This window comes from Colletotrichum destructivum, chromosome 1 (assembly GCF_034447905.1).
Source record: "Colletotrichum destructivum chromosome 1, complete sequence".
In the NCBI taxonomy this organism is placed as follows: domain Eukaryota; kingdom Fungi; phylum Ascomycota; class Sordariomycetes; order Glomerellales; family Glomerellaceae; genus Colletotrichum; species Colletotrichum destructivum.
The window spans coordinates 2196922-2222335 of record NC_085896.1 but is presented as its reverse complement, the minus strand read 5'-3'; the positions used below and the strand labels follow the sequence as shown (position 1 = coordinate 2222335).

The window sequence follows — 25414 nt, the reverse complement described above, 5'->3', positions numbered from 1 at the left end:
TCTTCTTTTTCTTCTCCTCCTCTTATATTATTTGAAGTCATTGTTGTTGACAAAAACAAAACAAAAAACAGCACGCTTTGCCGCCTCGGTCCCATCACCAACACTCTTTCGCCATCCTGTCTTTCAAGGTAAGTGACGACTGTCACCCGGCAATGTTGGGTGAGACTTATCCAATATGCGGGATCGCCAGGTCGGATTGTCTCTACTTGATCCACCGGTCCTGATACCATCCTCTACTCCTCCCCAGATCAAGCAGATTTTGACTGTTCCAACCTCTTAGTCTCAAGGAGCACCCTTCCCTACACATCCATACCGATTTCAAACAGACAATCTGTTGTGGGCAATTCCCCTCCCCTCTTGCACCTTCCTCCTGCGCCGGATTCTAGAAATCTAGACGCGCAGTCTTGTTTACCTCTGCCTTTGTTGACGCGCCTTTTCCTGCCCTCCTCCTCGCGTACCTTCTCTCACTGAGCACTTTCCCTCACTGAGCAGCTCACTCTCTCGCTCACCCTTCTCACTCAACCCCCTTTTCATACCTTCTATCACACTCAATCTCTCTTTTTCTTCCTCTCTCACCACCACCAACTGACCGCGAATTTCCTTTGCAGACAGCAACACTCACTTCCACATCGACTTTCATTCAACAAACTCAGTAAGTGTCATCTCATTCAGTGCCTTCATTTAAGCCCCCCTTTTTTGTGTCTTCAAACCTCACCCTTTACCTTTACGCCTTTGTGCTTAATTGCTCCTGCGCGATTGAGAGGGAAAAAACCCAGTGAGCTGACAAAATCTCAGACTGACCTAAACCTGCCCCTTGTTCGACAAGCCTCAAGTTCCAACATCATCATGAGTAAGTCTTCTGGTCATTCGGCGCTGAATATCATTAAAGAAGGGGAGAAAGTTCTGATGAAAACCACAGACAAGAACTTCCCCCGCAGCCACCGCGGCTACTATCGCGAGGATGACGACGTGAGCGTCCATGAGGGCGCTATCGAGCGCAACAAGGACTGGAGCACCTATCGCAAGACTGATGCCTTCATCCTCTTCTGTGCTGCGGGCGTCCTCTTCACTATCCTCGGAGGCGGTATCGCCATCGCTGCTCACTGTAAGTCCTTGCCCACCTCTAGTGTCTCTCATACCCCTGCTTCGGCATCCGACTGACACTGGAATAGTCGCTTCTGGAGGCTCTGCCACCGGCAGTGCTGGCCAGGCCTCTGATGCCCACATCATCGCGCGCTTCCCTGTCATGCAGCTTAACGCTGCTAACCCCACCGGCATTCACTTCACTGCCAACCACACTCATTCCAACATCTCTTTCACCGGCACTTCGATTCTCTGCGCCGATGATGCTGAGCCGACTGAGACTGAGACTGCCAACGAGTCCAAGAACCAGACCGCCACTGATGGCATCACTACCATCAAGATGACTCGCACCCAGACCGTTCACAAGACTGCTGAGGGAACTACCGTCTCGTCTGCCAAGCCTATCAACGCGACCCTGTCTGGCTCATCCGCTCACTCTGAGTATGTTTTCTTCTCTTCCAACCCCCCCCCCCCCCTCTTTTTTTCCTCAAAAAAAACAAAAACAAAACCAAATCCTCATGTTTCCTGTTTGCTCACACTCTCCCAGGTCTGTTACTGTCGTCACTCAGTTCCTTACCACCTCGGTGACCGAGACTGCTTTCCTGACCGCTACTGCTACCGAGAGCATTGTCTCTAAGTCCAAGGCCACTATGTCTTCAGGCAAGGCCTTATCCAGCGCCTCTACCAGCGAGGCCACCTCCCAGGTCGAGACCTCTTCCGCTGATGTCGCCTCGGTCGTCCTCACCAAGACTCTCACTCGGACCCGCATGGCCACGTCCACTGTTCAGGAGGTCGTTTCTACCGTCACCCACACCCCGACCACCGTCATTCATTCTACTGTGACCATCACCCAGCAGCCCCTGGCCACTTCGTCCCACGAGGCCCAGTGCTCGCACGATGCTCAGGATCACACCGTCTACATCACCGTCACCAAGTCTGACAACTCCAGCTCCAAGGTCGTCAAGACATCCAAGACGACCTCATCTACAGTCGCTACCCCCAAGGTCACCGATGCCACCGTCATTGTCACCTACACGGTCACCGTCGACAGCCTGACGCCCATCTCCAAGATCTCCAAGGTCAGCTCTTCCTCCGTTGTCTCCAAGCACTCGACCAAGGAAGTCTCCTCGAGCTCCAAGACGACCCGCATCGTGACCCAGGTGGCTCCTCAGACCGTCTACGTCACCGTGGCTGATGGAACCACCATCGCCTTCAGCACCGCCGTGTCTTCTGCCCTCGGCCATGTCGGCACCCCTGTCCTTACCTCTATCCCCTCCACCGAGTCTGCTCAGGCCTCGACCGCCACGGACGTTGTCATCATCATCACGACCGTCACCAACCAGGTGTTCCAGACCGTCAGCGCTTCTTCCACGTTCCCCGTCGACGTCGAGACCCGCGTTGAGACCGATACCCAGACGTCCCTCGTTACCGTCACCGCCCTCCCCAGCACCACCCCCGAGTCGTCACTGTCTTCCAAGTCCATCTTCACCACGGTCGTCCTCACCGACCGCGCCACCAAGACCGTGACCGTGGGAGGAGGCATGGCCACCGTGACGGTTGCCCCCGAGAAGCCTACCGCGTCTTCCTCTGTCTTTAGACACAACTCTACCATGACGAGCACCAAGGTCATCATCACGCAGGTTGTCCGCACCAAGACCGTCACCATCAGCGGCCACGTCGAGACGTCCCTGGTTACGGTCCTCAAGAACCTGACCTCCACCATCACCTTGACCCGCGTCCACAACGCCACCGTGACGAGCATTGTGACGGACACTGCCCGCCTGCCCCGGATGAACACTACCATTCACATCACCGGCACGCCCATGATGCACCCGCGTTCCACCTTCCCCCCCTACGCGCTCACCAACGGCACCGCTATGCGCCCGAGCACGACCTACTTTCACCCGTCTGGTAACCTCAGCGTCTCGCACCCGTTGCCCACCAGTTCCGCGATTGTTACCTCCAACGCGGAGAAGCGCGCCGAGCCCGTCATCTTTGGCATCGACGCCGCCACCGGCGGTTGCAAGAGCTGCACCACCTGCCTGGTCATCTTCGTCCTGGGCCTGCTGGTTCTGTTCTAGTCGACCCTACTACTTCGACTTGTCTCTGCTTTTCCCACCTTCGTCATATGAGATAGCTCAGGATCGATGGGTTTCACGGTTTGTTTGAGGTGACCAGACTTTTCCCCCTTTCCATCCTTGCCTTGGTCAACAGGGTGACTGGCGGCTCGGTCCAGTCGATTTCGATTTCCAGGGACTCTGTCTATGCCCTTTGCCACGCTCTTTTGGTCGAATGTTCAAAAGCAGAACTTCACACGGTTTACGGGAAATGATTTCACGAGAAAACCCTTTCATTTCATGCGTTCTGATACTTGGTCATTCGGCACGGGGATGAAACCGCAGAGGGCTCTCTCTCTCTTCCTCTATTCTCCCCTCTCTCAACATTTGGAACAACGACAGGAGAGACAAAAAGGCTTCTTCTTCTTCTTCTTCTTCTTCTGGGTTTCGGCATATGGATCTGGGGAAGGACTAGTGGCCGGCCCTTTCTGGGTAGTTTTCCTTTTTGAAGGTTGAGGATCCGAGGTTTGGAAGTGGGTTTAGAGGGAACCTAACTGCATGGACCAGTTGCCAAATAAATACCAGGACACGCATTATTCATACTTGACGGTTCTAGTGATGATTCTAAATGTGATGGTGCTTGCTTTAGTGATGAATTTGATGCGACATGGCTGGCTAAAAATCGGAATGACCTCACTAATCCATGTCTATCGCCCCTCGATATGCACCAATACCAAGCAGCTTCCATAGACACCACCTGGCATCGTTCAGTTTCCAGCCTTGCGTTCCCTCACTCAGTTGTGGGCAACCTTCAAGATCGTCTTCTCCATCTCCTCAAACGCCCCGACGATGGGCTGATACTTCTGGAACACGCCGTCCTTGAACCCGTCGTCGACCTTCTGGATCGCCCCCTCCTCCTTCCACCGCTTCCCGATAAGCTCGTCGAAGCTCTCGCCCTCGGCCCGCTCGAGCGCCCACACGGCCTTGTACGCGCCGCCCAGCGCGCACGCGTTGCCGCCAACGTCGAGCTTGTACACCCCGTCGACGCCGCCCAGCACATCGCCCATGACCCGCGCGATCGCCGGGTTGAGCGACCCGCCGCCCACGAGGTAGATCCGGCGCGGCTGCGCGGGCAACCCGTCGCGGGGGCTGTGCACGAGGTTCTGGCTGCGCAGGCGCATCGAGAGGGCCTGTGACTCGACAATGACGCGCGCGTCCGTCTTCGCGTCCCACGCCGCCGCTGCCTTGGGCGCCTCGGCGAGGTCGCTACCGTCCTGGTTCGCCGTGTACCGCCACGTGCCGGCCTTGATGTTGGGCACGATCTCAGGCAGGTCAAAGTAGAGGCCCAGCTTCGCCTTGTCGGACTCGGAGCGCACGTCGAGCGGCGGGGTGTCGAGGACGGCCTTGTTGAAGTTGGCCCACGGGTCGCCGCCCGCCTCGGGCTTGGGGAGGGCGTCGCGGACGCGCTCGCGCGCGAGGCCGCCGTTCTTGTAGCACAACATGAACATGTACTGCCCCGGGGTGCAGGGGTGGTTGAAGAAGTGGTAGGCGGCATCGGGCTTGTAGACGGGGGTGACCATGAGGAAGGTCGACGAGGTGCCGAGCGAGACGATGGCATCCATGGGACGCAATGGCAGCGCGAGGATCGTAGCCGGGTTGTCGCCGGTGAAGGGTGCAATCTGGCAGTCCTCACTGAAGCCGTAGCGCTCGACAAAGTACCGGGAGATGGGGCCCATGGAGCCGCCGCCGTCGTGGCGCGGCTCGCCCAGCTTGGCTCGTAGGTCGGCCACCTTGGACTTGTCGCCGGCGGTGAGCTCGAGGAGGGGCTCACTCCAGGTGCCGGCGGGAATGTCCCAGAGGTTCATGCCGCAGACGTCGCTGATGTCGATGGGGGCGACGGAGCCGAGGAGCACGGAGCCGAGGAAGGACGAGACGAGGGAGATGCGGGAGGTGGCGGCGTACATCTCGGGGAGCTTCTGGCGGAGGCGCATGATCTGCGTGCCGGTGAAGCGCTGTGGTCGTCGGCGTCGTGTCTTAGCAAGCGGCGCACATGGGTTGTTGGGAGACTCGGGCGTTGCATGGAGAACATACGTGATGGGCGGCGCTGCCGGTGACCTCGGCCAGGCGCTGGGCCGTCTCAAAGTGGGCGTCGAACTCGTCGCACTGCGCCTGCGTGCTGTGGTCCTGCCAGTTGGGAGCGTAGGGGTGCGAGAAGGCCTGCTTGAGCTGGTCGACAAGCGGCTTGTCCGCCCGCAGTCCGCCCAGCAGCGTCTCGGCATCCTTGGCCCAGTAGGTGCTGCCGTGCTGCTGGCACGAGCCGCTGATGCCCCTGATGCGGTCCAGCGGCGTCTTGGCCTTGAGGCGGTCAAGGACGAGGTCGATGGCCTCGAGGAACATGGCGACGGGGGCGTAGACTTCGCCCTCGGCCTCGTTGGTCAAGACGCCCTTGTGCAGGCCATACTGCTTGCCGAAATCGGCATCGAAGTCGACCTTGGCCTCGGAGACGACGGTCAAGTCGGACTGCACAACAATGGCTGGGGATGCGTCAGATTGGAGAGCGTAGATGACGAGGCGGGCGGTGGTGTTGTCGACTGACCTTTGAGCTGTTGGGTCGACAGGTCGAACCCGAGATACAAGGGATCAGAACTCATGCTGAGTGAGAGACAGGGCACGCAAGCTTGGGGGTATTATAGTGTAGTATCTGTCTATCTTTTAATGGTGCTGGAACAAGAAAAGAAATCAAAAAGGTAGATCGGCATGTAGTTGGAGGGAAAGAAAAATGACACAAGACAACCAACCGGTTTATTTGGCCAAAAGTTGACTGCTGCCCGCTGCTACTGCTGCCACTACTTCTACATCACCTTGACGTGGGGGTGTGTGTGTGTGTGGGCATTGCATGGAGGGGCAAGTTCGGACAGGTGCATGCATGGTGTCAGTATCAGCCTTGTGGCGATTCAGGCTAAATACGGGCGGGCCAATCGTAGATTTCAGAGCCCGATGTGATGGATATGCGCGCCAATTATATCTGGACAGCTTGGCAGAGGGCAAGCCAGCCTTGTCCCTGGACTCGGGAGTCGGGGATAGCTCTTCCCGCGTTCTATGCGCAGCTAGACGATTTGATGTGCGGCCCTGCATGCGATTCCCAAGTCAAGAGTTGCGGGATTGGACAGGGATTGGACAGGGCATATATAAGCAACCAGTTCAACAAGACCACATTCTTTGCACGGCCAAATCAACAATGGAGACAAAAGCAGATATGTGATTCTGTAGACGAGAGAACAAGAAAAGTTCTCGAGGTGACAGGCCTGTCGTTGGCCTATCTTTTGCAAACCCTCCAAAAACGCCGCCCTGATGCAAATGAATGCCGGGAGAAGGCTACCCACAGATGCTTTCTATACATGGCAATTCCCCCATGGACTTCAGAGATAGATTTTCGATAAAAAAGGGAAAAAAAAAGAAATGACGAAGAAAAAGGAAACACGGACAGAAGCGTATCCGCGCTTCCAGAAATGGTCAGGAAACCAGGGGTATCTCATCGTGAACGGCAAGCTCTTCCTCCGAATGTACAATGGACTTATTTGTGCTTGTGGCCGTTGCCGTTGCCATTGGTGTGGCTGTGGTCTTCGGCCTCCTCGCTGGCCTCCCGGTTGGCTTCTCCCGGAATGAACTCGTCAAACGCGGGCGCCATCTCGGCCTCCTTCGGAACGAAGCGCAACTTGATCCTCCGAACACCCCGGACCTTGGCGCCCACCAAGGTGCGGACCTGGTCTTCCACGTCGCGGACGGCCTCGACCGACCAAGCCCCAGGCACGGCCAGATCAATATCAACCAGGTAGTTCTGGCCCGACTTGACGCCCGAAATATTGCGTACATCGACTTCATGACCCTCGGTGACATCCGAGAGGCTTCTCAGGGCGTACTTGCGGACATCATCCTTGACCTCGTCGTCAATAGCACGGTCGGCCAGTTCATAAACGGCCGACAGGGTGTTTTCAGCTCCGGCCTTGATGACGAGAAGGGAAATCAAGAGGCCGCCGACGGGGTCCAACCAGGTTGCATCCTTGAAAAAGTTTGCGCCCAGGATGGCGAGTAATGTGACAATACCGGTCCAGCTGTCGACACGGTGGTGGACGGCGTTGGAGGCAAGGACGGAGGATTTTCGTTCGCGAGCGACTTTCATGGCTGTTGTTTCCTTTGTCAGCTTTGCGTTGACCTTTGCGTCTGTCTACTCGGACCTGAAAGGATGATGGGGAGAGAGGAGATGGGCGGGGGGGGACGGCTCTTACTAGCTTGGTACAGCCATTCTTTGACTGCGACGGTACCCAGTGCCAACCAGGCAGCATGCAAACTGGGACCAACATGGCCGTGGCCATGGCTGTGACCGTGGTGGGCGTGTGCAATGGCCTCTGCAGCCGCAGCGGGATCAAGGAAGAGGTGGGCGTGGAGGGTGATCAAGCTGCTCCAGCACATGAACAGGCCGCCGCCGAGGAGCATGCTGGAGACGCCCAGCGAACCCAGACTCTCGATCTTGCCGAAGCCAGTGGGGAAGGCTTCGGTCGGGGGCTTCAGGCTCCAGGAAACTGTGGCCAGCGTCAGGATGTCCGAGGCCAGATCGGTCAGACTGTGCCAGGCATCGGCAATCATGGCCTGGGAGCCGAAAGCGTAACCGCCAGCGCCCTTGGCGAAGGCCATGCCCAGGTTGGAGTAGAGGCCGATGCGGGTGATGCGCACGCCGGCATCGTTCTTGTTGGCCGAGGTCAGGTAGACGTTGTCGTGGCCATGGTGGTGGTGGTGGTGCGAGTGGCCGCCATGACTCCGGCGAGACTGGACCGAATTGGCCGTCGTTGTGGCAGTGGTGGTGGAGGACATGATGACGGCGGCTGGTATTGAGGGGGACGTGTTCTTCGCGGCCGTCAAGGTGTGTGTGAGATGGGGGAGTGAGGAAGAAGTGGTAGAGCGCAGGCGGAGGGAGTGGCGGGCGGCACGGGGGGTTAAGTAGGGGCCACAGGGAGACGCGGCCGGGCTGGATGTCTGATGGACACGGAGGGAGACGCGGCGCAGGTGTGGTGGTGGTTGAGGTGGCCTAAAGGGGGAGGATGCAAAATGGAGGCAACGGAGGAGGGTGTGCGTTCCCGTACCGGATTGTCCAGGTGCCGCTGCCGCTGCCGCTGCGGCTGATCGTGCAGACGTCACACAGCTCACAGCGGAAAGGCGGCGGAGCATTCCCGTAGGACGCTTGGACGGGGGAGACATGCCCAGGAGTCCTCGGCTCTTACCTCTTTGGTTTTGTCTGTCCTCTCCGTACTTAGGTATCCGTGTACGGCAGGAATAGAGAGGTAGGGTATTGGAGATTGACCGGACAGGCGTTGCGTGGATGGAAGGGGGGGCGGGTGGAGGGGGGGACGAATAATGGGCTGGCTAATTGCGAGCAGGTAGGCCGGGGGGGGTGGGACGCGTGCCGTCCGTGAGGGGATGTAGGTAGGTAGGTAAGGGTAGGTAGGGTAGACAGGCGTGAGAGGGAAAGAGAGATAGAGAAAGAGAGAGCGAGAGAAAGAGCAAATAGTCTCAGTCTAGACGCGCTGATGAGGGGTGTGTGTGGAAGGCGGGAAGGGTGGACGTGGGCGGATGGAAGGGAGGGAAGGTTCAGTCAGGTACGGCAGCGGGTGATTAGAAAGGTACGCGCTCCTGCAAAAACATGACGGCAATCGTCCCAATCGTCAACAACTACTTACGGATACCTCACTCCCTCACTAGGTAGGTACCTAGGTAGGTAGGTACGTACGTATTGTGATCTGATCTGCTGCGGTTGGCTTGCTGTGCTCCCGGCTCCGTATCTTATCCCGAGCACCCGAGCTAATAGGTGGCCCTGCCATGGAGAAACTGTTGTTGCATGTGTGTGTCTTGTAGTGTAACTTCGGCCAACTTGTGCTGTTGCTTGTTGCTGTGCTATGCCACCCCCATAAGGCGAATTGAATTGGTTTGGACTGGGTTGATAAACGGAACCTCTATGCCAAGAGCAAGCATGAAGATCCCTGGAAATGGGGGTTTTTTTAGTTTTTTTCCTTTTCTTTGCCGACTCATGGGACCAAAGTCGAGAGCGCGAATTGAGCTCCACCCTGCCGCCTCAACTCGAGTCAACCGAATAGAGTGCCGCCAGCTGAACTTATTCCGGAACAAGCCTCGAGTTTCTTTCTTATTTGCCCTGCAGTGCCAATGGGTTGCTGCGCAGAAACGCAGCATTACACAGTACAGTATGCCTGACGTGAGCAACGATATACGTCAGCCCACTCATACAGTCAGGTACCTAGGTATACCTACTCGTTCCCTGGACCATCCGGAAACGCTGCAGTCTGACTCTTCTAATACGGTTCAGGTGATGGGGCTGACCTCTAACTTTTCCACCGTTCAACATCTGGACACATTTCTCCACGTGTCCTGTTGTTCATCCATCTGTGCTTCCGAAAGGTCGGGCCAAACCTGCGACCATGACTAGCAGACCCCGAAAAAGACCAGCGGAACGCCGCCCTCCACGACGTTAAAAGGTTGCTCTGCATTTCAGGCCCTGTAGTAGGGGGGTTGCTGTCGAATGAACAAGCCATCTTTCTACCCAATTCGCTAGGTTGCAGCAGCAGCAGCAGCGTCACACGTCTGATGTGGCTTGTCTGAAGTTTGTACTGCTGCCGCTCGCTGGGAACCATCCCTTGCCTTACATAATCATTTAAGCCACATGGGGCTTGGTCATCCTGTGGAGTTGGGGCGGGTCCGCGGCCGATGCTGCCGATTGCTGGTCCTCGAATCATGACGAATTGACCACTAACTGACTGATGTGAGATCATGGCCCCCTTCAACTCGCATGCAAGATGAGCCTGTCGCAACAGTTCCATTTACACGCGCCTCCCTACAAATCTCTTCCCGCCCCTGGCACGCTTCAATCTCTATTCTTAAAATCCGCGCTGGGAGGTTGCATGTCCACGTAACGAGCCGTTTCCGGCAGTATCTCCTTGGCCCCCTCTATTCGCTCAGCCTCCACAGAGCCCACGCATATCTGCCGCTTCACCCTTTGCCGTCTTGCCCTGTCTTTTGACACCTCCGGAACCACCTCCCACATCCCGATAGCCTTACGCAACGCAACATCGCCCCAATGCGTAAACCCCTTATGCGCATTCCTTACACGGAACTCCTGGCCCCTCCCACAGTCCGGCCTACCAATGCAAACACCATCCCCGGTGCTGTCGCGGCCCTCCAGAATTTCTTCACGGCTCCGCCTCCTAGAGGCCTGCCGAGGTCGACCGTCGTTCTGACTGGGGCCGGCCTCTCGGTATCCAGTGGCCTCGCCGACTACCGAGGCGTCAATGGCACATATCGTGTGAACAAGACGTACCGCCCCATCTACTACCACGAGTTTATCGCAAATCACGAAGCCCGGAAAAGGTATTGGGCACGTAGTTTCTTGGGCTGGACGTCACTTCACAAAGCGTCACCCAATCGCGGTCACTATGCGATCCGAGACCTGGGGCAACTGGGGTTGATCAGGAGCGTCGTCACGCAAAACGTCGACTCGTTTCACTCAAAAGCGCATCCTGACATTCCTACCCTGGAGTTGCATGGCTATCTGAGATCCACCGTCTGCGTCACCTGCAGGCATGAATATCCCAGAGACGTCTTCCAGGACGAGCTTGCGAGGCTCAATCCCGCCTGGGCCGCCTTCCTCGTCGAGGCTTTGGCTTCCGGGGCTCTCGACACCGAGGATCCCGCCGAGCGCAAGCACAAGGGCATCCGGACTAACCCGGACGGAGACGTGGACCTGCCGGGCGCGCCATACACCACTTTTAGATACCCGGCCTGCCCGCATTGCCTCGCGAAGCCACCTTCCACGCCTGAAGGCGCACGCCATGTTGTCGAGGTGGACGCCGACGGTGCGTGGAAACCCACCAGCTCCGGGGGGATCTTGAAGCCCGCCGTCGTCATGTTCGGCGAGAGTATTCCCGGCCAAGTCAAGACCGCCGCTGAGGAGGCTATTGATGGTGCTGGAAAGCTCCTCATCCTGGGCACTTCGCTCGCCACGTACTCGGCGTGGCGACTAGCCAAGAAGGCGCTGGACCGCGGAATGCCAATCGCCATCGTTAATACAGGGGGCGTGCGAGGCGAGGATCAGATATCCGCCTTGTCGGATCCGGACCCAACAGGCACTCTGAGAGTCCGGACGGAAGTGTCCACCGATGCCGTGCTCCCGGCGCTCGTCGAGCAGCTTCGGGAGCTGCCGAACGGGGCATCCGGTTTGGACGGAACCTTGGGTACTTCCGCCGCAAAGCAAGGCGTGTTCAAGGACATGCTGTCATAATCCATCAAATATACCAATCCAAAGCGTTTCCATTTTGCAACCTAGAAAAAGCTCGACATGCCCCGTGCCGGCGTCTTGACAGCCTCTGGCGCCGCCGCCGCCGCCGCCGCCGCCGGTTGCCGCTCCGTGATCGATTCGGCCTTGCTCTTCGCTGCGGCTTCCGCCTGCCGTGCCTTTTCCTGCTTCTTCTGCCGGGATAAGTCTTCGCGCTCGATTTCCTTCAACACTATAGGTAGCTTGTTAGTACGTCGTCAAACCTGGCGCTCTCGTCATGGCAACATACTCTCCTCCCACTCCAGCTCCTTCTGAGGGTCGCCGGTGCCCAATGCTTTTTCCACGTCAACCGCCTCGCCCCTCTGCAGCTTCTCGACCACCTCCCTCAACACGCTGATGCGCACGTCTGCTTGGCGCGAGAAGGCCTCAAACGCCTGCTTCGTCGACAGCATGTTGATGGACATGGAGCCGATCAGTAGAAAGATGACGATGTAGAAGGTCGCCGGGTTCCACTCCTTCTTCCTCTTCGGCTTAACGCGCTTGATCATGGGATCATCGCGAAGCTTCTCCTCGGGTCGAAACGGCTTCGGAATAAGGGACTTCCAGAAGTCCAGCTGCGCAACAGTGGGCAGGGAGCTCGAGTGTCGCGCGTGGAGGTAGAAGGGGCGATGGGTGGCTTGCGCAGATGTCGCAACCCGCAAGCACGGCGATGCCGCGAAAAGTCGCTGTGTAGCAATTCGTGACATGCTGAAAGGTTCAGGATATACACAAGAGTAATGGTCGTGATTCTACGGCGCGTCTTCTTGCGATCTGTCGGCTGGTCTCGAGGAGCACAAAAAAAAGCTGAGGTGCTCACGGGCGGTTCCTCTCACAATCCGGACACTGATGGTCCGTGCGTCAATAGTCCCTTCCTGCACGGACCGAGCCGGGATTGCAGTTGCCCTGGGCAACGCCCCCCCCCGGGCCATTGTTTAGCGAGACCTGACAACTGCCAACTGCGGCCGTGGCGGTTGCGGTTAGTATGAAGTTACATCAAATCGCTTCTCGAACAACAGCATTGCCCCAATTTTTGGCCATCTGCTCGTTGCACTCCCTGAGATGAAGGCTTCATGACAACATACTTATGATCTCAACACACACACGACCTCATGACTTCTTTACAAAGCAAAGTAGACGCCGTCAAGGCGGCGGCAGCATCGACCGCGACATGCGTACCAACAACATCGGTGCTCCTCAAAGAACTTCTCACGACGGAGGCAGAGGCCCCCTCGGCTGCGCAAAAGACGGCAGCACGAATCACCAAGGCAACATCGGCGACGCGAGGCAAAGCGGTCGGGACCACTCGAGCAGGCGCGACAGCAAGTAAAAAGGAGGAGCTGACGCCCAAGGAAAAGGCGGCTCTGGCGGCGCACATCATCAATGTCGCCCTCAAGTCGCTTACGGAGGCGTCAAAGCCTGCGCCTGTTGCGCAACCCACCACGCCCTGCCGTCGACAGAACTCAGGCGACGACCTACGGAAACCTCCCAGCAAGCGGACCCTCAGACGATCCAATTCGATGCCGATGACCCCGATGCAGCCGCGTTCGCTGAACCGAACCTCGACGTCCCCCATCACAACACCGAAGCCTGCAAAGACGACAACAACTGCAACGGCGCCGTCCATCACCTGTCTCGCCACGGTGGAGTGTTTGCGGACTGCATTCGCGTGCCTGAGATCGCTGCAGACCTCTGGCGCGGTGATGCTCCCCGAACTGCAACTAGAGAGCGGGATGTCGTCTTTCGTCGGCAAGCTTGTTGGACTGGGGCTCCAAGAGCACGCCTTGAGAGAGCTCACTGTTCTAAAGCGGAGACTCGACTCGATGGGTACCGCGACAAAGGCCAAAACAAAAGCCAAACCGGCCGCGGCGGATGTCAAGGTCAAGGGGCTTGCGGAACTTTTGGACTTTGGCGACGCTAAGTTCTCCGGGCCGACTCTTGGACTTGTCATCACGACCCAAACTCACATCTTGCGTCTCATGTCTGCGACCAAAAAAGCAGCAGTCATTGAAGCGGCATTACCCTATCTTGTTTCTTCTTGTCCGACATCACCGACAAATCTTCTTCTGGAATCCGCCAAAGAGTCAACGCAAGCCAAGACAAAGGTTGCGCGACAACTCGATCTTCTCTCACAACTACTGCTGTCACTCGCTCCTAATCTGTCGCGTAAGGATGACGAGCTGGCCATGGACTCCCGCCTGAGCTGCTCCCCCTCTACAGCCCTCGAATTGCAAACGCTGGGCCTGGAGGCGCGCTTGCTCTGGTGGCCCATGTCCGGTCATGTGGCAGACATCGACAAAGAAATCATCTCGCCACTCTCTAGATGCATCACATCGTTCATTCGCAGAGCCAAGCACGACCACACTGCGGTGTATCGCGAATGTTCGGCCGTTGTTGAACGCATTATTGCTATGGCCAAATCTCAGTGGTTGGAGGCAACCTTGTCATCGAAATCACCGCTCACTGTCATCTACCAGGCTTTGGGAACGGCAGCTCAGGCAGCCCGATTATACAAGGAATCGGCTGAGTGGATCTCCAAGGTCAGGGGGACCCTCGACCCTGCGAGCGACTCGGCAGCGAAGCGTTGTGCAGCGACCGCGCAGCTCGTAGCTGTCTACGCTAAACAATCGCCGATACCCCAGGAGCAACTTTCGGCACTTTTGAAGGAAGTGGTCGATGCACTTCAGGGGTCGCTCAAGGGCGACCTGGCGGAACTGGAGGAACTCATGCTCCATCTGTCTGCTGCCCGTAAGTCCGTGGTTGGCATCTTGGCCAGCAAGACCGTGGACGAGTCGGCAGATATTCACGAGCTATTGAACAATCTCGTCCTTCAATTCCCTCGGTTTGCTCTACGATGGTTGGGGAAAACGCCGACAAGAGACGCTTCTCCCAAAGAACATGTGCGCTTCGAGTCGCGGAGACAGATCTTGCTCACATCCGTTGTCCAGGTCCTGGAGTCGGCCATGATGGTTGCCAAATCACAAATCAACAGCGATAAGATGGTCTGGGGCGCTCTCGACGCCCTTCTCCAAGAGTGCCTCATGTTGCTCGAATCCATGGGCGACATCCACCCCGCCGGCTCTAAACCAGACGCCGCGAGCTCCCACCATGTCAAAATATCGCACCTCTATTTCATGTTCTTCCACTGGTATCGTCGCAACGTCGAAAGCACACCCGGAGACAAGACGCCTCTCCGAGCTCTGAGACGGTCTGTTGATTGCGTAAAGGACAGATCCCCCGAGGAGAAGGAAAAAGCGCAGACAACAGCGAAGCTTGAATACTTCGCCGACCTTTGCGAACGAGCTGGTAGAATCAACGACGCTCGAGACGCGCTCAAGCTCATCTGCACCAACATGGTAGAGGACGGCGTCTTGTCTGCGGTGGCAACCTCGCTGTCCGGGAAGTCACCTGCAGTGGCATGGAGCGGAAGTGACAAGGCGGAGACACTATCGAGGACCCTGGGAGCTATGGTCAAGCTCGACCAATCCTGGAACGACTGGACATTTTTCCTCGCGGATGTCGAGCGAGCAGCTGTCTTGGAACGCATCATACAGCTCATCCTGTCTGATTCATCCAGCGATTCGAAACCCGGCGACATCAAAGAAACGGTGGAGGAGGCTCTCTTAAGAATCTACTCGCCCGACCGTTTTCCAATTCGGCGTCTGCGAACTCTGTCTCAACTGCTGACCATGGCCATTGGCAACCAAGAGGAATTCCGAAGCCTCCGCGAACAGACCGAAACAGCTCTGCAACTATGCCGTGACGAGGCTTTTGGGGAGGACGTCGGTCTGGCCTCTTACGTTGCTGACCTGGAGGCCGGTTTGTCGTCTACCCTGGCCCTGGTCGCTTCAGAGAACGAGTGTCGGGCGACCGACTTTGAAAAGTCAATCAGCGTTTGGCGCGCTCTTGTCAACGAGTCCCAAACCAAGGATGACCTCCTGTCCAAGATCAGCGATGCAGAGGGTCTTCTCAGGCAACTCAATGCGGTCGCCGAGTATGCGAAGCTTCGGGGCGAGGATGAGTTCATGCTCCTGGTCTTGACATTGTCCGCCGATATCTCCTCCAAGCTATCGGACTCATCGACAGACTTGCTCGTTCAAGCGCACAGCAACCTTGCTGACCAATACACTCATCTGGGCTACTCGGAGAAAGCCGAGGAGATACTGAATAAGGCGAAGCAGTTTGTTGAGTCCACGAGCAGCAATCCCGATCTTTCTGCAGTCAATCTGCAAATCTCCCTCACAGAGTACCAGCTAGCCAACCAGAACTCTGATGCCGCGTAGGTCACCCAAGATTGGAAGTGAAGAGCAAAGCAGCTAATAAGACACAAGTCACAAAATGTTGTTACAAGGCGAGGCCACTTTCGAGAAGGCTTCTTCTGCTATCCGAAAAGCTCCAAGGCTCCAGAGAAAGCTCCTTCTAGCAAGGGCTGCATGCCTGTCTTCCCGCATCAAGTGGGACAAGGGCGAATATCAACACGCACTCTTTCACGCAAAGACCAGCGTCCGCATCTTGTTCCAGGACTGGACCAAGCTCGAAGCGCGCTGGCAGAAGGCACTAAAGACCGAGTCGAAGCAGTCCTCCAGGCAAGGGTCGCCCAATGCTGAGGAAAGCATCGTCAATGTGGAGCCTGCTACGAGCCTGGTCGAGTTGTCTGACGGCCCTGACAACTGGGCGCTTGCCTGCGGTCTCCTGCGGGCGGTTTTGCATCTGTCCTCGGTGTATGCTCATCTGGGAATGTTCCAGGAGACGGTGTACTACGCAGAAAAGGCACATCAGATCGCCAAATCGACAAATGCTTCGATCCACAGGGCCCAGGCCGCTACTTGGATTGGTTCGGTGTGGATGAAGGCATGCAAACTCGACAAAAGCGTCGGCTACCTGAACGAGGCTAGAGAGCTTATGGCAACAGCGGTCAAGCCCACACGACAAGCTTTCCAGCTGGCTTGCGAGCTCAGCGTTTCGTTCGGAGAGATGAAGGATCACGAGAACGAGAATCTGCTCATTGAGCTTGCCGAGGCCACGCTTGGCACCCTGAACAACAGCAACCGCGGCGCCATCACTGGTGTCAGTGATGAGCAGGTTGTCACCAAGATGGCAAAGCTCACGCTCAAGGCCCCCGAAACCCGGAGAACCAGAGCGACAAAGGCGGCGATCCCAACAAGAACAAGGATGACGAGAAAGGCGGCAGCTCCGAAGCCCAAAGCTGCTGCTCCATCCAAAGCCGTTGTTGTCGCTTCGAACGACAAGACTTCCGACCTGACGGCCTCCATGTTGATGTATAAGGCACTTGTCCACCTTAGCAAGGGAGACTGGACTACCGCAGCATCACTTCTCGAGGAGGCGAAGCAAATGTCCAGCAGCCTGCGGGAGTCTTTGCGAGTGCAGATTGGCGAGGCGATCTGCCTCATCGAACAAGGCACCAAGCAGATGGAGGGCGACTCGGTCTTCTCCGTAGTGAAGGAATCAACGATTTCCTACCCATCGATCCACGCCGCGCCCGACAAAAATAACACGGAAAAGGCTGCGCCCGCGGGCCACTCTCCCCGGAAGACCCAGAGCCGCACTGTCTCGGCGGAGCGAAAGGTGTCAAAAGATAATGCCACTTTTGTTGAAACGTTGGAGCAGGCGCAAGCTCAGCTGATGGAAGCCCAGGCTGCCGCTGCTATTTCAGGAAACGGACACCTGGTTCATCGCATCTCGGCGTTGCTCCAGAGCACGGGCATATTTCTATCGGCAGCTTCCCAACGCATGCCTAAAGGCATGGGAAGCTTTGGATACGCCACCTGCTCCGTCGAGCTAGCACGAAACCTGACGTGGAAGCGAGAGCGAAACACCGTGGTGACGGAACAGCTGAATCCCAGCTTTAGCGAGATGGGATGGCCGTTGGCTCTGCCGGTCAAGGACGACAGACGAGCGAGCATCGTCACCCTCGACGACATGACGAGATTCCAGCGTGACTACATCGACATTATCCCCGAGGCATGGAGCGTCTTGTCGATCTCGCTAAGCGACAACCGCAAGGATCTATGCATCACCAAGCTGCGAGCAGGCCAGACCCCCTTCGTTCTGCGGTTGCCACTCGAGCGTGTGGCCTCCCGAGACGGCGAGGACGAGCTGTTCGACTTCCAGCACGGATATGGCGAGCTCATGGACATCGTCAAGGCAACCAACGCAAGCTGTCATAATTCCGGCGATTACACGGGCAAGGGAGCCAAGTCGGCCTGGTGGGCGCAACGCGAGAATCTGGACAACAGGTTCAAGGATCTCCTCGACAACGTTGAGCAAGTCTGGCTCGGCGGATTTAAAGGCATTTTCTCCCAACATCGCCCTCGGGTCGACCTCCTCACCAAGTTCCAAAACGTGTTCTCCAAGATCCTCGACAAGCACCTTCCCTCGCGCAGACAAGTTCGAGGAAAGAAGACCGTCAAGGTCCCCAAGGTGACTCTGGAGACGCGTATCCTCGACCTCTTCGTCGGCCTTGGAGACCCCTCGGCGTCGGACAGCGATTTGGATGAGCCACTGAACGACCTTTTGTACTTTGTCGTGGACATACTGCAATTCCACGGCGAGAGGAACGCCTACGACGAGATCGACTTCGACTCGATGGTGTTGGACACCTTGGATGCCCTTCAGGCATACCATGCCGCAGCCAAGACCTCGGACCCCGAAGAAGGCGCTCATAGCATCCTGATTCTCGACAAGGCTCTGCATGCCTTTCCCTGGGAGTCGCTTCCCTGCATGGAGGGGTTGGCCTACTCTCGTGTTCCCTCGATTTCCTGCCTACGTAGACTGCTCCTCGATCAACGGGCCGCCCGAGGCCAGGGCGAAAAGGCCAAAGATCACCGCCAAACGGTGTCTCCCCTCGGCGGCACATATATCCTCAATCCTGGCGCGGACCTTAAGAACACTCTATCCACCTTTGAAAAGCCTCTCAAGACCCTCGGCGAGTCCTGGACGGGCATCGCGTCGCGCAACCCGACGGAGGAAGAGTTCGAGGGTGCCCTCAAGACCTCGGACATTCTTCTCTACTTTGGCCACGGTAGCGGAGCGCAGTACATCCGCGGAAAGACCATCAGGCGGCTCGAGAAGTGCAAAGCGGCGGCGCTGCTCATGGGGTGCAGCTCTGCGTCGCTGCAGAACGTCGGCGAGTATGAGTGCCACGGTCCCGTGTGGAACTACATGCTGGCGGGGTGTCCCGCCGTCGTGGGTACCCTGTGGGACGTGACGGACAAGGACATTGACCGTTACGCGGGCCGGCTGCTCGAGGAGTGGGGTCTCATGGAGAGGGGCACCTTTGCGGACGACGGCGGGAAGCAGGGCAAGACAGGCAAGACCAAGGAGAAGGGTCTGTTTACGGACAAGAAGGGGAAAGTCGGAAAGAAGACGACGACGACGACAACCCCCGCGGAGGGTTCGAGAGGAAGCGCGTCGCTCGTGGAAGCCGTTGCCAGGGCTAGGGGCGCCTGTCGATTCAGGTATATCACGGCTGGCGCGGTATGTGTGTACGGCATCCCTGTGTATGTTGACCAGACCAAGGTCGATGGCGCATGAAAGGGGGTGGAGGGAGGTGTGTACTCGAAAAGGGGGGGGGGGGGGGGGGGCATAGTATCATCCTTGGGAAAAAGGGAAAGAAGGGATGCAAGGTTTTTGTTTTATATTCTTTAATGTGTGATTAGGAAAGGGGGTTTGGACTGTTAGCATTGCATGGAAACTCGGGGGAGCTGGATGAAGGTTGTTGCTGCTGTGGTTATACGGCTGTCATTATTAAGGTACAGAAGCATTCATGGGGTGGTTGGGATAGATCGTCTCGAAGGCGTACAGACTCTAGGTGATTATACAGTGCCAGGTAGCTTGGTGTTGGCAGGCGTGTTTTTGATACCATCGGCTAGAGAGGGCTATACTAACAGAGTTTGCTCTTCTTCGTTTCTTCCTCCCGCTTCTCTCAGAGATTATACTGATGATGCCCCCCCCTGCGTGCATGACACGGGATGAACGGAGACGATCGCCGCCCTGTCGTCGTTGGGTGGGCGGGCTTATTTGGTGCGTGTGCGTTTGTTGCTCAAGGTGGTTCCATCTCGAAACGGGCTGTGCCGTCCAAAATACTTGGTGGTGTTTGGAAACAAACAAGCGGAGAAACCCCCCCCCCGGGGGGATGAGGGACGGCGGAGTGTCGAGCTCTCCCTTTAGTTGTTTCTCTTCACGTGTGCGTTGGGACGAGGGAGAACGACACCGAGGGTCTCGGCCATCTCGACACGCGGCCTCTGGAACGGGCTGGAGAAGGGGTTCATTGAACCGGCATCGCAGTGATGTGACAACGGAAAGAACCTACGACGGACGTGATGTAGGACGCAAGAATGGGTGAGTCGCAGTCCAACTGTTTACGGCTACTGGCCGCAAGTTCTCGAGATAACTGGTCTGCGAGCTGCGTCGCATTCGAGACGGGACGACCGATAGATAGGCTGTTGTTGAGCCCTTTTCTACCTGGAAACCGCCATCTGGCGCGGTGGTTGTCACTGGGGACAGCATCTAACAGGGCCTGTGACGAAAGCGAGAGGGATTCAGCGGGCTTTGGAAAAGCTGGAATGGAGACGGGACGGCCACCCCCAGTCCATCTTCTCCTCCTACACGCAAGCTCGCGAAGGGCAAGAAACTCGGATCCCGGGCGCGGTGTTAGCGTCAGCAACGGCAACTACAGCATCAATGCTAACTGTGAGGACAAGGAAGCCTATCTGATACTGCTATCGGGTCCCCAAGAGAGCGCCTCTACATCGGTGACTCTATTCCTGTCCAGAGGAAACATCGTATCCCCGGAACCGCCTCTTGTGTTACCCAAATCTGATGCAGTGACGTGGGCAACCCGAAAGACAAAGAAAGGGGGGCATCGTATCTGGTCTCGCTGTTGGTTGCCCGATCGGGCCTTTTCAACCCCCCCTCCCCCAAGGGAGGATAATGGTCTCTCTAAATAACGACATGGCCCGAGTCTTCTCCTTATCCTACGGATGTCGATCATCCCTTGGACAATCGTTACCACTCAGACCATGACGGCTTGCGAGATGAAGTCGCAGCTGGGCCGATGTTCAACGGCGATGCGCGGACAGGATCTGGAGCGATGCTGCTGTTTGGCAACGTCGTGTAGACTATCTTGTCAGTCCGGGACAAGGGAACGGCGGCCTCTGTGTCAAGAAAGAGGGCGGTATACTGATGTCGGTATGGGCAGGCTGAGCGGCCGTCGTGCCTCACATCCAGCTCCGGATGTTGAGACGAGGCCCCCTCATAGATACCGCAACTTTGAGGTCCTACATCCCGTGCGTGCCCTGGTGCTTCCTGGTAGCGTACGTATGTCCCACGGCGTGCCCGTGATAGTGTGGTGATGAGACTCGGTACATGGAACGCATCGGTGGGCAACTGCGGCTATGAGGTAGCTCATCAGAGACGCAGGGACGATCTTTAAGGGGTAGGCAGATGGACAAGGAAGCAAGAAAGGAAATGCCACTGATGAAGCGTCGGCATCAGTATCAGCATCGGCACGCGCAAGCCTCTTTTGGTTGCAGTCTCACTGTTATTTGGATATCGTCTCCGAGGCGTCCGCCATGTGGTTGTTAGCTAGCTGTGTTCGGGGGTTGCTCCGGAACGTGGCGGTTGCGGCACAAGGCTGGCGCCGACTTTGTTGAGATCTACAGCGTCAGTCAGTCGGCTGGCTTGTTGGTCGCTGGGGCTGGTGGAGGAGGCTTTCACGCCTTGTCTAAGTATCGTGGTGCAGATCGAAGCGTAGGGCCGTGGTTGTGGCGTTTATGTGAAGAGCCAGTCGTGTCTTGGGACGAGAGCAGACAAGTGGGACTGACGGGATCGATTGGCGGGCCTTTGCGGCGGGAGTGAGAGAATGACAGGGAACTGGACGGGGTGTGGGGTTTGGTGTGCATGCCTTAAGGGACGAGGGGGGGGGCGTAAGGCCAAGGCGAACAGGTAGGAAGATGTGGGACGAGATGGAAGCTGTTTCCCAAGCTGCTGTCGAAACGTCGCGTATTCATGAGTACCTAGACACGGACAGGTACTCCCGCAGTCTACCGAACCAGGGAGGTAGACAAGTACCCAAGAGGGAAGAAGGTACGAGTACCTTGCGGAGGACTTCAGGTATAGGTACCCAGACATAGTGCCGACAGGGCGCGGTGCGTTTAATTCGTCAATGTTAAGGGGCGGAAGTGGAGCCGGCTTTGAGGGGTGAACACTCATTCAACCGCCGTACCTGTAGGGTATTGGGTGGGCAGTAGTAGCAGTAGCATAGACCACTCACTACTTGGACCCCAGGTTATACTGATAAATCATGGAGAGAAAAGCCAGCAATCGTCCGCTGGGCTGGACGGCCATTTTGACTTGGGGGACGAAGACCGTTTGAGACGTCAGTCAGCAGTTGGTCAAGCTGGCTGGCGCGAGGGCCGCCTCATTCGTTCACGACAAAGCACGCACCCGTGTAAGCCTCTCCGTCCCCTACAAACTGCGTCCCACTACGCATGACCATGGGGAAACATCGCTTTCAGTGTCCGGCGTGGAGGACAGCGTTGAACTCCCGCCGCCGCGGGTGTGTAAACCAAAGAACAATTAGTCATCGCCCCGATCCCAACACGACAGACACATGCACCTCGTGCCTGTAGTACGACAAGCAAGGTAGCGTACAGTGCTGGTAAGAGAACATGCCGGGGAAGCATACTGAATATCAAGGTCCATTGGGGACCGTAATTGGACCTCCGGAACTCTTGAGACCGTCTCTTCTTCCAAAGTCAATATCCATGCAGGTTGCTGGTTGAATCGACGACACACCACCACGTCGGAGGGATTCGGGCGGCCATCAACGTCTTGACCGCCGCTGTACACCCAAAGAGGCCACTCGTCCGTCCAAGGAGGCCAATGGGGCCAAGAAGGTCGACGATGGCCACGCTCTGAGCGTCGTTGTCGGGTCCCCCTGGCTTCCCATTCGCCGTTCCCCTGCTGTCAAAGCGGGAGAAAGCCAAGAGGATTGGCCCTGCTTCTATACAACCATGGGGTTTTTTTTTTTTTTTTTTTGATACTCACAGTCGCCGGATGTCTGAGTTTAGCCAGAAGTTCGGGACTCATTTGCCAAATCGTCTGCTCGGCTCTTATGGCTGACAGTTGCACCGGTCCGCAAGATGCGTGTTACGTTACGACGCGCGACGGTGTGCTTGGCATACGCGCCAGCCCTATTGAGTCTCATCCTTCCAAGTCTCGTCGAAGCCACTTGCGCACGTCGTGACAGCCCGTTTTGGAATCCAAGTGCAGCCTTTTGGGTTGGTACGAATCGATGAATGAGCCGATTTTGTTTATGGCGAGAATCAGCCCGATACCTCATGCGGGATGGGCGCCTCCAACCCAGTAGCAGTTCATGAGATCATGCGTGGATGGACATGGCTCCTGTGGGCGCGCGTCGAAGGGGTGCAAGCTATGGTTCCGTTCAAGTCGGCCGGGCGGCCGGGGGGCCGGCAGTGTCGCCCCGATAAAGGCTTGTTATCCTGACCATGGGCACATGGCTCAAGTCCTTCATCGGTTGCGCGGAAGTTCGGCTGCGCTGCGATGTTTTCAAGGGGCCGGATTCCAAGGGGCCAGGGTTCACCATCGGCCCACTGCCTATGCGTAAATCGAAAGGGCTGGCCAGCCTGGCTGGGCCTTTGGATGCAGAGTGGATATGTATCCGTATGACATGAGGATCATGAACGACCATTCAGAGAGGAGGCGGCGGAGAGCATCCGGCTGGGGTTGCAGGACGCGTCGCTGCTCATGTTGCTGCATTCCTGGTCGACGAGCAGGTCCTGAGCAACCTGCTGCATAACCAGCGGTGCGTCCACGTACCGACAAGGAGCAGGGCAGCTGGGGAGACGTCCGAGACGCAGTGACTGAGGGGCGGGGCTATATGTATGTACACTCTGCGCGCGGCGAGATGAGATTTGCGGAAAAGTCTCCGAGATACATGGCTGATATGTTTGATGAAATCAGCAAATGCTACCTCGAAAGAGGGGGCGTGTGGCCATACAAACGTGCCAAAAAGAACGGCTGCGTCAACACAATGTACGTATTTATGTCGTGACGCATGTCAGCATGGTGTACCTCATCTTGCGTAGGCTCGTAGACTGGGCCAGCTTAGGCAAAGTGTGTGACGGCCAAGGGTACGAGGTTGGTGTGGTTTCCTCGTCATCAGCCTTCCGAAATGACAGACAGGCGAGCAAGCATAGGGCTTGTCACGAGCTCCAGGACGTATGGCCAACAGATGGGTCAACTATTATGACTCTCTAACCATGCCAGTCTACCTAGGTCACGTACGTAGCGGCGATTGGCTCGGCGGGTATACTTTCATGTTATGATACCTTGTTATGACGGAGATAGGAGCGAGAAGAGGCCGTGAACCGCCTCGAAGCCCGCTCTGGATTATTCGACGTCATTTTTGTAAAAGCACAAAGAGTGGGTATGAAACTGGAAGAGGGTGAATCCCAGTTATCTATCGTCGTTTCGAAGGGGCCGATGAGGCTGTCGATCCTGGGTAGCTTCCGGTGGCGGAAGAGCGTGCTCGGGCTTCATCTTTAGTTTGATGTCGGCCACTGTCGAAGGTGACCGAGTATCGAGTGTGAGGGCGAAGAATAATCGTAGCGTCTCAATGGCGGTCCCCGCCCCCATCTTCTTGTGTTTTCTTCTTTTTCTCCCAACACTGGCATTTGATGTTCTCGCCGGCGGCATGTTTAAATCGTCCAGACATGCTGATCCAAGACAGCGTCCTGGACACACCTTATCCTGATGCCCAGGGAGGGCAGCTGGCAGGGATATGGTTGTCGATACGGTACGGTTGAAATATGCGACAGCAAGCAAAGCGAAGAAGAGACCCGATGTTTGATGCTTTGTGGTTGTCAATGAAAACCTTCGACAGCTTCTGAAGACGAAGAGTGACCCGACCAGGAAAATAGACAGGTGGACCAAGTCGCCGCGCCTGCTTGAGTCGATGTTGTCATGGGGCCCATTGTAGTCTGGTGAGAGCGCAAAGACCATTGTGGGACTGTTTGTACTTTCAGTAAAATGGAGAATCACTCACTTGAGGGTCAATGAGTCGGGCCTGGTTCGAACGAGGCATGACGAGTTGTCGATGAAGAAAACGACGGAAGATGCTGGGGGGCGGACAGAGCCTGCGGGCCAGATGCCCCGAGACGTTGAATCCGTTGATGACACAGGGGAGGAATAGAAGCTCTCTTAGGGGCTTGGTCAAGCCGTCCTCCTATGCCAAATCCTGTGTCTTCCACAAAGTGTAGTATGTTGGAAGGAAAAGGGAGAAATTGGCCGGGTTGAAGCCTGGATACCAATTGACCAAAAAGCACAGAGATACGTACATACAATGAACGTCCTGGCTAGATAGCAAAGAAACCTGCGTATTATTGAGTTCTTCCTAGAGGCAAGTCCTGGTTTAAGCGCGCTACAATATGCAGCCAGAGATCTTCTCCGCCAAGGCACCGCTTCTTGGTCGCTTCGGCCGAGGCACACACACCGACACCCATCCTCAACTAGTGAGTGAGTTTAGGCAACTAGTGTCGAACGAGTTTCGATGTTGGACGGGGATGTAGACCAATACAATGGCCGCCGATATGCGAGCAAGATAGAAAATCAGGCACAGCCAGAGTCGAGGGCGAGCCAGGCGCCCCAATTCAAGCCTATCGATGGGCACAGACAACGCCAGGAAGACGGGGTGCGACAATCCCTCGGTGCCCTCTAGCCCCTCCAGTCGTTCGACCTAAAGCGTGTAAAGAGCTCTTGGTGCCCGCACAGGAATGCCAAGGGCTCGCGTGGCCGATTGACCGGCACCACTGAGCAACCAATCTCCCGTGCTCTTCCTACGTATTCTTAGCATCAACAG

General features: G+C 56.7%; 6 protein-coding genes across 6 annotated transcripts; 3 read left to right on the top strand and 3 right to left on the bottom strand.

Moving 5' to 3' along the window:
• Positions 1-846: 846 nt before the first annotated feature.
• CDEST_00686 (uncharacterized protein) lies at positions 847-3164 on the top strand (the record flags this gene model as incomplete). The annotated part of the gene is made up of 4 exons (XM_062916845.1): positions 847-850; positions 920-1105; positions 1173-1524; positions 1631-3164. 4 exons carry the CDS (start codon positions 847-849, stop codon positions 3162-3164), a joined length of 2076 nt encoding a protein of 691 aa, XP_062772896.1.
• Positions 3165-3723: 559 nt separating this feature from the next.
• CDEST_00685 (Putative carbohydrate kinase, FGGY, D-xylulose kinase, ATPase, nucleotide binding protein) lies at positions 3724-6007 on the bottom strand. The gene is made up of 3 exons (XM_062916844.1): positions 5737-6007; positions 5232-5674; positions 3724-5152 (listed from the first exon to the last, which is right to left on the bottom strand). The coding sequence occupies exons 1-3, from the start codon at positions 5789-5791 to the stop codon at positions 3935-3937; spliced, it is 1716 nt and encodes a 571-aa protein (XP_062772895.1). The 5' UTR covers positions 5792-6007; the 3' UTR covers positions 3724-3934.
• A 399-nt stretch (positions 6008-6406) lies between these two features.
• On the bottom strand, positions 6407-9114 carry CDEST_00684 (Putative cation efflux protein). The gene is made up of 2 exons (XM_062916843.1): positions 7427-9114; positions 6407-7322 (listed from the first exon to the last, which is right to left on the bottom strand). Exons 1-2 carry the CDS (start codon positions 8391-8393, stop codon positions 6715-6717), a joined length of 1575 nt encoding a protein of 524 aa, XP_062772894.1. The 5' UTR covers positions 8394-9114; the 3' UTR covers positions 6407-6714.
• Positions 9115-10281: 1167 nt separating this feature from the next.
• Positions 10282-11481, top strand: CDEST_00683 (Putative Sirtuin family, DHS-like NAD/FAD-binding domain superfamily; the record flags this gene model as incomplete). The annotated part of the gene is made up of 1 exon (XM_062916842.1): positions 10282-11481. One exon carries the CDS (start codon positions 10282-10284, stop codon positions 11479-11481), a length of 1200 nt encoding a protein of 399 aa, XP_062772893.1.
• Positions 10759-12318, bottom strand: CDEST_00682 (uncharacterized protein). The gene is made up of 2 exons (XM_062916841.1): positions 11765-12318; positions 10759-11707 (listed from the first exon to the last, which is right to left on the bottom strand). The coding sequence occupies exons 1-2, from the start codon at positions 12219-12221 to the stop codon at positions 11523-11525; spliced, it is 642 nt and encodes a 213-aa protein (XP_062772892.1). The 5' UTR covers positions 12222-12318; the 3' UTR covers positions 10759-11522.
• Positions 12319-12511: 193 nt separating this feature from the next.
• Positions 12512-19066, top strand: CDEST_00681 (Putative peptidase C50, separase, tetratricopeptide-like helical domain superfamily). Its single transcript, XM_062916840.1, has 2 exons — positions 12512-15790; positions 15843-19066. Exons 1-2 carry the CDS (start codon positions 12624-12626, stop codon positions 19063-19065), a joined length of 6390 nt encoding a protein of 2129 aa, XP_062772891.1. The 5' UTR covers positions 12512-12623; the 3' UTR covers position 19066.
• Positions 19067-25414: the final 6348 nt, after the last annotated feature.

Bases quoted from the DNA above. Each gene is read 5' to 3' on its own strand.
- CDEST_00684 (XM_062916843.1), bottom strand. From the start codon at position 8,393: ATGTCTCCCCCGTCCAAGCGTCCTACGGGAATGCTCCGCCGCCTTTCC. The intron at 7,323-7,426 runs GTAAGAGCCGTC...AGGAAACAACAG, and splicing joins AGAATGGCTGTACCAAGCTA to CCATGAAAGTCGCTCGCGAA.
- CDEST_00682 (XM_062916841.1), bottom strand. From the start codon at position 12,221: ATGTCACGAATTGCTACACAGCGACTTTTCGCGGCATCGCCGTGCTTG. The intron at 11,708-11,764 runs GTATGTTGCCAT...AGCTACCTATAG, and splicing joins GGAGCTGGAGTGGGAGGAGA to TGTTGAAGGAAATCGAGCGC.
- CDEST_00685 (XM_062916844.1), bottom strand. From the start codon at position 5,791: ATGAGTTCTGATCCCTTGTATCTCGGGTTCGACCTGTCGACCCAACAG. The intron at 5,675-5,736 runs GTCAGTCGACAA...ACGCATCCCCAG, and splicing joins GTCGACCCAACAGCTCAAAG to CCATTGTTGTGCAGTCCGAC. The intron at 5,153-5,231 runs GTATGTTCTCCA...CGACGACCACAG, and splicing joins CCGGCAGCGCCGCCCATCAC to CGCTTCACCGGCACGCAGAT.
- CDEST_00681 (XM_062916840.1), top strand. From the start codon at position 12,624: ATGACTTCTTTACAAAGCAAAGTAGACGCCGTCAAGGCGGCGGCAGCA. The intron at 15,791-15,842 runs GTAGGTCACCCA...ATAAGACACAAG, and splicing joins AACCAGAACTCTGATGCCGC to TCACAAAATGTTGTTACAAG.